Source organism: Alexandromys fortis, unplaced genomic scaffold, assembly GCF_014885135.2.
Source record: "Alexandromys fortis isolate MF-2015 unplaced genomic scaffold, M_Fortis_MF-2015_v1.1 scaffold_213, whole genome shotgun sequence".
In the NCBI taxonomy this organism is placed as follows: Eukaryota; Metazoa; Chordata; class Mammalia; order Rodentia; family Cricetidae; genus Alexandromys; species Alexandromys fortis.
The window spans coordinates 125,263-137,825 of record NW_026068093.1 but is presented as its reverse complement, the minus strand read 5'-3'; the positions used below and the strand labels follow the sequence as shown (position 1 = coordinate 137,825).

Below are 12,563 nucleotides of genomic sequence, written 5' to 3'. Positions count from 1 at the left end.
TTTGTTTATTGTTCTAGTCTCCCTTGTCTTTTATTTTAGATGCTTCCTGGAAAATAAGGTTTAATCTTGAACAGGTGAATCCAGTTAGCAACTTTATGACATTTAGCAGAGTTCCTTTTAAAACTGGCTAAAGTCTGACTATCTGATTGGCAGTTGTTTTGATTATACTTTCCTTTTGGGTATCTAAGACCATGTAGGTGGCCAAAGATAAACATTTCTGTTTGTAAAGTCTGTTGAGACTCTGTTTGTGTTTCACTTAGGGGTTTAGGAGTGACCCATTGGCTACCATAGCTTTCCTCTATCAGCTGTGTGGTCTGCAGTGAAGTGTCAGGGCCCTGCTGACCATTTGTCTTCCTTTGGAAGCATAGGGAACATGTCTGTCTCCATTGGTTCTCCTCCCTGTGGAATGTCCATGGATCAGAATCCAATTGCTAGAGACTCCAGGGCCTGTCTGATCAAGAGGCCAGGTAACTTAGCAGGATTCCTTGTCTAGGAGGTACTGGCTGGCTTTGGAGTGGAAGGGTTAAAAATGAGTTTCTTTCTGAGCCCTTTATCTTCACAGAGGGACAGCCTTACTAGTTTCATGATGCTAAATCGTGTATAACATTTAGAGAAAGTTTAGACAAACAAGCAAACAAAAACTCACAAAAAGAAAACATGTCTTGGTTAGGGTTTCTATTGCTGTGATAAACACCATGAGCAAAATCGACTTGGAGAGGAAAAGGTTTATTTTAGGTTATAGCTTAGAGTCTACCATTCAAGGAAACCAGGGCAGGAACTCAAGGCGGGAACCTGTAAGCGGGAACTTTATAGGTAGTGTGTGGAAGAGACACATGGAGGAGGGCTGCTTACTGGTTTGCTTCCATGACTTGCTCAGTCTGCTTTCTTATAGCACCCAGGGACAGCGCCCATGATGTTAGGATTCCCACACTGCTCATCAGTCAAAAATATGCCCTGTGGGCCATTCTCGTACTGGCACTTTCTCTGCTGCTGTTTTCTCTTTCCAAATAGCTCTGGTTCGTGCCAAGTTCACATAAAATTAGCCCTAGTCACCATGAAGCAGTTTTTAACTAAGTCCTAATTTTGCTAAGAGACTTACTTTTGGAAGTGATTAAAAGCCTAACAAAGTTGGAAAAAACACAAGCAACCATCTTGATTAGACACACAATTTTGTTTTTAAGCTAGTTATTATGAATGTTTCTATAAGCAAATCAATTTCTTCAAGGATTTTTAATAACCTTCAACACAGGAATTGAATCTAATTCAATGTACAATGTACCAAACTGAGGTCTCCTGTTTGTACATACTGTTCAACTACCAAGCCTTTTGCTGTTGTTACAAATCTCAGACAAAGCTCCACACAACTTGGATTTTTATCTTCTTTTCCCTGTGATCTCACAGAATCTGGGAGTTTGAGAAAGTTTTACATTCATCATCATGAGTCTGCCCAGCTATGAATGACTTTTAGCAGTGAGCACTCTTTGTAAAGAAAAAGCAGAGGAGAAAGTAGAAAGTACCTGGAGTGCTCCATTCCTGACATGCTTCCCCTGTGAACCGCAGTTTTAGACATAGATGACATTTGATCCTTTATTCTACCATCCTGACCAGAGGCCAGCTGCCTGTGGGAGGAATCGTCAGCCCATCCATTGTCTGCTCCTTTTCTCTTTCACTTTTTATGGGAGTCATGACTTTCAAATAGAAATAACATCTTGTGGAGACTGTTGACCCACCCCGTCATGTTCTGCTCAGTCCTGAGAAACAACAATGATCTCCATACTTTGAGTTTTGAATGAGTTTATTAAGTATGTAACAAGCCAAAGAGAAAAACAACAAATCATTGCTCATCATGTACTTGGAATATCCAGGGGGAACTGACTGGGGATGTCTGTAGAATTGGTGAGGGTGGGGTCTGGAGTTTCCAGTGGAGTCCAGGGCAGACCAGAGTTAGCATTTGGTGAGGCTTCCAGGTTGAAGAATAAACAGCAACAGAGAGACAACATCATCAAATTGGATGCGCATGGCAGTCAGCAGAAACTGTCTGTGGAAGCTGAGCAGTCAGCCACAGTTCCCAGCTGAGTTTTCTCTCTGGCTTCTCCTTTCCATTTTACATAGGATAAACAACTGTAATATCTGTTTGCCATGGTTCCCCTTCTAGTTCTTCTCAAGGACACTGTTTTCACATTTGGTCTATTTTGTTGGTATCTCCACTCAGTCACTGGTTCAAAGGGCCAGGTCATCCTTAGAAAAGCTGCTTTGGAGACATTTGGGGCAGCATACTTGGGTTTAAAATTGGGGAGGGGTACATTCCTGCTTCCAGAGTCACCTTCTCAGTGGGCTCCCTCAGCACCTGACAGCTCAACATTGTGATGTACACTGCAAACGTTAAGTTTTATTTAGGAAGGTAAATAAACAGGAACAGGAAGGACAATACAGAAAGTCGGAAGTAGAAGGTTGGCAGGGCGTATACACAGAAGGGCAGAAGGGAGGGTGAGCTCTCTGAGCACTGTGCAGTTGACGGCTGGAGGGATGGGTGATGGACGGAATACAAAGGACTATGAGAACAAAACCACCGGTGTGCTTACACGTTTGATGTTATTTGCTTGTACCTTGGATTGAAAAAATTCTTTTGAAAGTCTCCTCAAATAGACTTCCTACTTTGACTCCAAGGTTGCTGATCCTGTGACTCTGAAAAGGAATCAGGAAATCAGTGCTCGCCATAGCTTGCTAAGCTGGGCCAACCAATCCTCTGGATAGCCCAGAACCTTGCTCAGACCATTCCAAGTGGGGAGGTCTAACCCAGCTAAGAGGAGGTTATGGGGCCTGTAAGATGGCTCAGTGGGTAAAGGCACCTTTTGCTAAGCAGCCTGAGTTCAATCCTGGGATCCATGTGGTAGAAAGGGAACCGACTCTAGCAAGTTGTTCCCAGACTTCCACAGGCACCGCTCCATGGCTTGCACTGAGGCACTGTCTCCCCCCAAAGTAAAATAAATAGAAGTGTAACCATTTTTTTTAAAGAAAGAGGTTATTTCCCTGAGAGTTTGGTTATGTCTTTTCTTGGGAAGACAGAAGTAAAATTAGTATTGCAGGCTGAATATCCCTTGCTCCAGATGCCTGAGATCAGCAGTGGTTTGGGTTTCAGATGCTGGGATATTTGTCTATACATGATGAGACACCACAGAAATAGGATTGAAGTCAAAAATTTAAAAAATCATCCTGTTTATATAAATATTTCACAGATAACCTGAAGCAGTTTTATGCAATATATTTCAAATATGTTGCAATAAACAAAGTTTTCATGGTATGAGATTTTCCACTCTATCATGTTGGTCTAGGTGAGATATGACAGTAGAAATGAGCAGAGTCTTCCTTTCCCTGAACTTTTAATTTCCTGGGAATTTATTAGGCTAGATAATGAGTTATGAAATTTGAATAAGAGGCAGAATCTTAGTGCAATAACTTAAAACTGAAATGCTACCAGGGTGGTGGTGGCACACCCTTCTGTCTCATCCTAGAGAAGTGGAGGCGGGTGGAGCTCTGTGAGTGCAAGACTGTTGAGGTCTACGTAGCAAGACCCTTCTTAACGTATCCTTTCAGCAAGCCACTTGTCACGCTTAGTTAAAAATAAACTAAAAGATGACATTAGGGTCTCAAAGTAGCCACAAAAATTAAACTGATATAATGTTACTTATTCATTTTGGGCCCAGCGCTAACAAACGGTAGGAGGTAAAGTCAATGACAATGAATTCAGTTACCTGTATCTTTTCTCATACACTCATCCTAAATTTGGGGCACAAAGAGCCGTCTTTGACTGACAATAGAGTTAAAAAGTAATGGAGTGACATTAATTGCTCTTTCTAGGTTGATGAGGGACAGTGGAATATAGTTCCTACACCCCAAACTCATGTCACTCTGGACAAGATGAATTTTTCACGCCCACTTCATGCCTCAGTGGACAAAAGCTCAATGTGACAATGTCGTTGTATCTCCTTCCCCACCTCTCAGTTGTCTACCTTGACCTCTGTCTGGTGTTCTAGACTCTGGCTGTACTTTCTTTTCACTAAAGCTGGCTCAGATTTCCTTCTGGTCTCCTGTCAGATCTTTGAGAAAGTGTTTTAAAGACATGCCCCCAACCTTAGTTCTCCTCATCCAATGACTCGGGGGATTTTCTAATTCTGTGGCCATTTTTTTAAAGATTTATTGTTATTTATTATAATAATACTTGTTAGAGTGTTATTAGTATTGGTATTCATCAGAGAGAAGGTCAGAGCTTCACTCAGCACTCCCCAGAGAAGCTTCTTGCGGTAGATGGGAATTAATACAGAATTAATGTCCAGAGTCTGACTCTGTAGCACTCAGCTGTTGTTACCAAACCCCTCTCTTCAAGGCTCAGGGATCTACGTGGAAGAGATGGCACAAAGCCTGTAAGACCCTGAGATGGTGGATGAGTCCAGGAAACGGCACCTTCCAGACACTGGAGAGCTCTTACTCACATGAACTCACAGAGACTGTGATGGGATGCTTAAGACCTGGAGTGGTTCAAACCAGACAAAATCCCAGCCCTGAGAAGAAGTAAACATCAGGTCGCACCCCTAATCAAAAAGCTATTTAGTTAGTACCTGCTGGGACCGTGAAAGTCAGTTTTCTCCAACAGAGTGTCACTGGGTATATCAGCCTTTCAGGACAGGCGCCATGCCCAGGAGTAGCTGATCAACAGACTCGGTGGGTTTTTGTTCTTTGTTTGTTATGCATGTGTGTGTGTGTGTGTGTGTGTGTGTGTACTTTTTGTGTTGTTTTCCTCTCTTTTGTCTTGGTTTGTTTGTCTAGTTTTTAGTTTCTTTTGATTTTCATTTTTTGGGTTTTTTATTTTCTTTTATTTTTCTGAAAGGGAAAGAATCTGCCGTTGAGTGGATAGAGAGGTGAGGAGGACCTGGGAGGAACTGGGGGAAGGAGAAGATTATGATGAAAATGTAAGAAAAACAAAATTTGAAAATAGAAAACTAATTAAAACATATTTACTATTATTGTTGTTATTAATGTTTGTTTATTTAAGATAGTCTCCTTGTGTAACCCTGACTGTTCTAGAACTTGCTTCATAGGCCAGGCTGGCCTTGAGTTCACAGAGATTTGCCTGTCTCTACCTTTGTCATTTTTATTACTTTTAAGCATGTGTGCTTATGTGTGTTGTGTGCATGTGCCTGCAGGCACCTGAGGAGCTAAGAAGAGGGTGTTGCTTTCCCTGGAGTTGGAGTGCACATGAGCTCCTGATGTGAGTGCTGGGAGCCATACTCCTCTCCTTCCCAGAGCAGCAAGGGCTCTTAACCCCTGAGCCATCTTTCCAGTGCTGTGACAAGAATGTTTTGCTACAGCTCTAGGACTTTTAGATACTAAGAAATTTGGGGTTTTGCAGCATGAAAACTCTGACTTTTCTCTCTTTATAGATAACAAATGCTGGCTGTCTTTAACATACACTTCTGTCCCAGGCAACCGTGAGCAAATCTGTAACCTGTTGCTCTCCATGGGTGAAAACTGACTGTCCCAAAGTGAACTTCCAGAGATCCAATGTGAGTCACTGCTGCTTTCCCCACCGGCATCATGGGACTTTTTGAATCCTCCCTCAACTTTGACTTGTATGGGCTTGCCCCATGATGAGGGGGATTATAGCATTTACCTGACATGATGAAAAATGACTCAACTCAGAGAAAAAGGAAAGCAAAACAGAGGCTCTTACTTTGTAAAATATGCTGTGGTTCTGAAAGATGAGGCGCATGTCTGCAACAAAATGTTGTACCGAGTGGTATGCCTTCTTGTTCAGCTTGTTCTTGATTTTTTCTAACCACATATGTTTCTGGAGGGCTGGAAAGTCTTCTTTCCTCTGTTGCGGAAAGCGCAGAAGGGGATGGGGAGGGGTTGCTGTCAGCATAGTCCTTAGTCAGTCTACCACACATTCCCATGGTTGTGGATTCTGAATGCTTGCATCTCCATCCCTCTAACTCATAGGGGGAAATCCTAATCCCTGGCACACTGGGAGTAAGAAGTAAAGGCTTTGAAATTAGGTTATGAAGGAACAGCCTCTGGGAGTTGGGTTAGTGCCCTTGTTAAGACTTTGGGAAACTCTCTCAGTCTCTTTTCACCATTTGAAGGAACAGTCAGAAGTGAGTTGCCTGCTTCCTAGAAGACTTTTAGCCACTTGTGATGGCACACACATTTAACCCCAGCTTTTAGGAGGCAGAGGCAAATGAAATCTTTATGAGTTCAAGGCCTGCTTGGTCTACAGAGTGAATTCCGGGTCAGACAGGGATGCAGTGAGACCTTGTCTCAAACAAAGAAGTAGAAGACCCTCACCAGAAGCCAGACTTTATTTACACCTTGGCCTCAGACCTTCAGTGTCCAGAACCATAAGAAACAAATTTATATTGTGTATACTGCCCCAGTCTATGGTAGTTTGCTATGCATGGCTTCCTGCACAAAGACACTCAACAAGAAGGCAAGAGAAAGCCAACTTGTATTGGAATAAAATCATTCACAAGATTTCAGTTTTGCTGTTCTTACTTACTTGCTTTGGTTTGAGTTTAAAAAAGACACTTTTTGAATGGCAATAGACAGTCAAGAGCAGCAGCTCACATTTCTGCAAAAGATGAAAGGCAATCTAAGTGGAAGGCAACTTAGGGAGAAAAGGCCTGCTTAAATTCCAAGATTCAACAAATGACTCTCAGACCTTTGACCTCTTTGAGACAAATAGGAACGGTATTTACAAATACAAATACTCCCTGGAGTATGAATTTCACACTGGGTCACGTGATTAAAGCACAACACAATTTTCCTTGGGGTTCTGTTCCTTACTCTCTGTGCGACTGTGTTCCTCTACCAACCAAAAAGAGAGACCTTCAACTTCACACTGACTCACCAGCTGCTCCTCAGGCAACATCTTCCTCTTCAGGACCTCAGATTCCCTATGGCATGCTTGATTTTCTTGGCACTTTGCCTGATCCTTTATCTTGCAGATGACACAACTCCAAGGGTCACTGAGAGATCAGAGATAAAGTGAGTGAGGGCAGGTGTGGACCAGCCCGCATTCCTGTGGCTGACAAAGACTCTGTTCAAGAGGGTCAGTGGTTTCCACCTAGCATTCAACTTCACTCTTGGACTGGCTCTCCATGTGGGTTCTATAGGCAAATATAATACCTACTATCAATAGTGACTGTTGTGAATGAGGTGGTACCCAAGGAAGTAATGGATTCCTATTGACCTCAAGACTTGGAGTTTCCTTCTAAGTTTTGAAAGCTTGACAACAAGCCATGTTTGGTCATCGCAGTGAAGTTAGTGCCTTAAGCACAGGAGTCTTGAACCTTGATGAGCCAAATAGATGACAGTTATAGTCAGAAAACCAGAAAACAACCTTTGCTTCTCAGCCTTGCTGAGTAAGCACAGCAAAAGCTACAGGTGTCCTTTCTTCTGTCATTGCCCGGTGGGGAGCTGCATGTGGGCAGAATGAAAGAACTGATTCCTTCTGTGCCTTGATATCATGTCTAACTAGCTAGAAGAAGTGGTTTCCAATAATCCTCTGACATGGTGCCCTGGGTGCAGTGGGTGGTGCTATGACTCCTCCTGTCACCAGAGGGCAATGTTCTCTTAGAGGCTTTCCAGGAGACATCAGTCCCTGAGTCACAGTAGTTTCATCCACACCATTCACAGAGCCCATCCAATCCCCTTTCAACCTCTCGGAATCTCACATTCTATCTCTGCCCAGAGATATAGCTAAAGCAAAGGGGTGGGAGTGGGATGCTGACACACAGAATTTCCAGTTCTCATGCAGTGCTCTGCAACCCAGGATCTGACAGAATGCTGGGGTGGATTTCTGAAGGCTTGAAAGTCCAGCTTTATCAACTTTGTAATTCTGTAGTGGGGGAGATGAATGCGTGGTCAAAGCCAACAACCGCTCTACAGTGCTATCACCCCAGTGGAGCACATAGGTGACAGGGAGGGGCACTTCTTCCAGGTAATCACTTTTTATTAATTATTTCTTTTAATCTTCTCCTATGAGTGCTGAGAAACAGCTCTGGATACATTTGGATCTTGAGACTAAGAGTCTTGTTCTCACTGTATCAAGACATCTCCAACTGGAGACAGCAAACCAGCAGTGTGTGTGTGTGTGTGTGTGTGTGTGTGTGTGTGTAGGGAGGAAGTGTGTCCTGAGGAGGAAGGTTGGTAGAGGCAGGGCTGTCTTACTAACCTCTTGTCTTCCACAGGTGGGATGTGGCAATTCTTATGATAGAATTTTCTACAACTAACACAAGGGCGCAATCTCCGTCGCCCGCCGCACACCATACAATGTCTTGAATTTTCCAGCTACAAGAAGAAATATTGCAGAAATCATCAAGAACAGTGTGACACCAGAATATTAGAGCATGTGGCCTTTTCCTAAACCAAGGTGGCCCAGAAATTTCTTTACTCTAAAGGAGACTTCAAATATTTGCTTTAAGTGTGTGTTCCTGAGTGTATATACATGCACCACATATGCGCAGTTGACTGCAGAGGCCAGAAGTTGGAATCTTATCCCCTGGCCTTGGATTTGCAGGTAGTTGTCAGCTGCCATTGGGTGCTGGGAACCAAACCAGGGTCCTCTGGGAGAACAATCAGTGCTCTTAACTCTCTCTGTATCTCACCAGGCCCTCTCCTCAAAATATTAAGGACTAGTATTGAACAGAGTTGTTAGAAAATGGCATTCTACTAAATAAGAAGGAGAACCCAAAGAAAAACATAGGCATCCTCCTGAATATTAACCTTCATCAGGCGATGAAAGAAGACAGAGACAGAGACCCACATTGGAGCACCGGACTGAAATCTCAAGGTCGAAAACAGGAGCAGAAGGAGAGCGAACATGAGCAAGGAACTCAGGACCGCGAGGGGTGCACCCACACACTGAGACAATGGAGATGATCTATCGGGAACTCACCAAGGCCAGCTGACCTGGGTCTGAAAAAGCCTGGGTTAAAACAGGTCTCACTGAACATAGCGGACAATGAGGACTACTGAGACATCAAGAACAATGGCAATGGGTTTTTGATCCTATTGCATGTATTGGCTTTGTGGGAGCCTAGGCTGTTTGGATACTCACCTTACGAGACCTGGACGGAGGAGGTTTTTCCTTGGACTTCCCACGGGACGGAGAGCCCTGATTGCTCTTTGGGCTGACGAGGGAGGGGGACTTGATTGGGGGAGGGGGAGGGAAAGGGGAGGCGGAGGTGGGGAAGAGACAGAAATATTTAATTAAAAAAAAAGAAAATGGCATTCTGATCTGAAATGAAGTTCAGAGAATTGCTGGGATTTATCAGACTAGAAAAATTTACATTTTGAAAACAACAATTCTGACATGAAAATAATAGAAACACTTTTGCAACAACAACCTAAATGTCCTTCAGCCAAAGAATGGATAAGGAAAATGTGGTACATTTATACAATGGAGTACTACACAGCAGAAAAAAATAATGACATCTTTAATTTTGCAGGCAAATGGGTGGAGCTAGAAAACATCATTTTGAGTGAGGTAACCCAGACACAGAAAGACAATTATCACACATACTCACTCATAGGTGGTTTTTAAACATAAAGCGAAGAAAGCCAGCTCACAAATCACAATCCCAGAGAACCAAGACAACAATGAGGACCTTAAGAGAGACATACATAGATCTAATCTACATGGGAAGTAAAAATAGACAAGATCTCCTGAGTAAATTGTGAGCATGGGGACCTTGGGAGAGGATTGAAGGGGAGGGGGAGAGGTAGAGAGGGGAGTAGAGAAAAATGTAGAGCTCAATAAAAATAATTAAAAAAGGAAAGAAAAAACAATAGTAATAAAGAAGTTGAATTAAAGATAACCTAACATATTTACTATTTAGGACAGCCTAACTCCAAAATATAATATCTTAATGTGGCTTAATTAATCAATTAATTTCATTTTCATTTTTTTGAGAGGGGGCTCATGTAGTCAAGACTATCTTGGGTTCTGATTCTATTGAATCAGTTTCCAAGGTGACATTTCTAACATTAAATGAATGTATTCAGGAGAACCACCTAGGGTTGTAGAGCTGGTTCTACTATCGGAACGTGGGGCTCCTTGGGCTCTGTCTTTTACCCTCAACTCATTTCATTTGCCTCAATATTCACAGTTCCTCCCATGACCACTCTTTCTCTTGTCTTTCAGATCTGCATTCTGGTCTTGTTTTGAGCCTCCAGCACTCACTCTGTGCTTCGCTAGGGAGGTCTTTATTGTCTGTAACACTGTCCCTGTTTCTATTTCACAGTGACCCTCTAACCTCCCATCATGTGAATCCTGACTCATCCCTGCCCCTCCCTGTCTCAGACACCCAGCTATACACCAATCATGTTCATTTTAAATCTCGCCTCATGCTTATGTAGGGCCTGATGTTATTGGGGTGCAGAATTCCTTACCCGTGACATCACCAATAAAGAAAAATATCTAAGTGGATAAAATTGTAATTTTTTTCTTTTTTTACTATTTATTTATTCATTTATTTATTTATTTATTTATATTAACTCTTTTTTAAAATTATTTTATTTTATTATTATTTATTTAAAATTGTAATTTTTGATTTCTCTCTTCACCCAGACATTTACTATGACATAAGAACACACAATGTTTATATTCTAGGCTGCAAACATAAATCTGGTCATAGGATCTCTTTTATAGGTACCTTGAGTGGCCCCTGAGGGACATGTTTGGAGGCATCAATCTCCATCAGGAACCTGCGGCAGGGAATCTTGCATTAGTCTCTGCTTTTTGTAATAGCAGGTGAGGCTGTGTTTGCTGAAGACTGTTTTCAGGTTGCTGGGTCAAGATTTCTGGGTCATTTATTAAAAACACTGCAAAGTGAGTCCTGAGAAAGAGCAGGACACAGGCAAATCTACATAGTGGTCCATTGTCTAGAAGCTTGGATGGGCCCTGAGGTTTATCATTTTTAATGTGGGCATAGAACACAAACCTAGACAATCACTGCACTATTAAGGTACATCCCCATACACATCCAGCTCTCTTTAAGTGGTGCTCCCTCCATGGTGCTGGAGATTGAACCTGAAGCGTGATAGTCAAGCATCTACCACTAGGTAAACACTTCACCACTTAGCCATGCCCTTGCCCCTTTGATTTTTTTGTTTTTACTTTAATTCTACGTGCATGGATGTTTTGCTTTCATGTATGTCTATGTCTTACTTGTGAGCTTGGGGACCACAAAGAACTGAAGGCGTCAGATTCACTGGAATTAGAATTACTGATGGTTCCAACCTCCAAGTGGACGTTAGGTTTTGAACCCAGGTCCTTGGAAAGAGCAAGTGCTCTTAACCACTGAGCTTTTCTCCAACTGTAGGAGGTCCTTCTGTTTATGTGTTGCTTTCATTGGTTAATCAATAAAGAAACTGCTTGGCCTGATAGGGCAGAATTTATGTAGGTGGGGAAAACAGAATTGAATTCTGGGAGAAAGAGAGCAGAGTGAGAGAACTGCCATGGAGTCGCCAGGTCAGACGTGCTAAATCTTTCCTGGTAAGCCATGAGCTCGTGGTAATATACAGATTATTAAAAATGGGTTAAATCAAGATGTGAGAGATAGCCAATAAGAGGCTAGAGATAATGGACCAGGCAGTGATTTAATTAATACAATTTCTGTGTGGTTATTTCGAGTATAAGCTAGCTGGGTGGCCAGGATGAACTAAGGGCCCCACTCCATGTTACCAATGAAAGCAATACATAAACAGGACCTCCTACACCATTCAACCTCCATTTTTTTAAACAAGAATTTTTTCTTTTATTTAACAGTAATCATCAACATGTTATAGACTAAAATCATTCATGGAATTAAAAAATTTCCAGGCTTGAGAGTGTAGTCCAATGGGAAAATGTTCAACCTCACATGAAAGGGCCCCTAGGTTTGATCCTTAACACTGAGGGAAAAAACAAAACACATATCTAGGATCCAGTTAACATGAATTTCAATTCACTGAGCCTGGGCTGGAGCCAAGCACTGGATGCTTAAACATTCTGAGGGATTCTAATGCACAGTTATCAGGTGAGATCTCTGCCTCCAAGCAGTGGTTTATGGACCAGAAGCCTCAGGGTCTGTCTCAGTCATCCAATGAGCTATCTAGACTCCAGAGATGAGAGCTCAATGCCTTGTCTCTAGTGAATAAACTTGAATCTTTCAGAAGAGCAGTTAGTTTTCTTAACCACTGAGCCATCTTTGCAGGATTTAGGTATTTAAAATTTGCATTTTATATATGTAAGTGTATAGACACTCATGTGACAATGAAGTAGAGAGCAAAGGACATATTTAGGGAGCCTGTTTTCTCTTTCCATCATATAATTCCTGGAGATTAAACTCAGGTCATCAGGTTTAATTCCTGGGTCATATTGACAGTCCTTTGTTTTATTGTTTTTAAGAATTGTTACCACCTCAATCTCAAATGTTTTAATGTTAAATGAAGCACTGGCCTTTTATATTGTATAATATTTTATTTTTTGTTTATTATTATTATTTATTTATTAAAGATTTCTG

At 42.0% G+C, this 12,563-nt stretch overlaps 1 protein-coding gene across 1 annotated transcript in view; it reads right to left on the bottom strand.

The window, feature by feature from the left end:
* Positions 1-1,777: 1,777 nt before the first annotated feature.
* LOC126489102 (nuclear body protein SP140-like protein) overlaps positions 1,778-12,563 on the bottom strand; it is a 61,619-nt gene continuing 50,833 nt past the window's right edge. The window contains exons 15-21 of the mRNA XM_050123167.1: positions 9,116-9,205; positions 8,231-8,346; positions 6,905-7,022; positions 6,554-6,625; positions 5,729-5,872; positions 2,607-2,685; positions 1,778-2,373 (exon numbers count right to left, since the gene is read on the bottom strand). Of these exons, the coding sequence (XP_049979124.1) occupies positions 2,240-2,373; positions 2,607-2,685; positions 5,729-5,872; positions 6,554-6,625; positions 6,905-7,022; positions 8,231-8,346; positions 9,116-9,205 (753 nt within the window). The 3' untranslated portion in view covers positions 1,778-2,239. The remainder of the gene's footprint in view (positions 2,374-2,606; positions 2,686-5,728; positions 5,873-6,553; positions 6,626-6,904; positions 7,023-8,230; positions 8,347-9,115; positions 9,206-12,563) is intronic.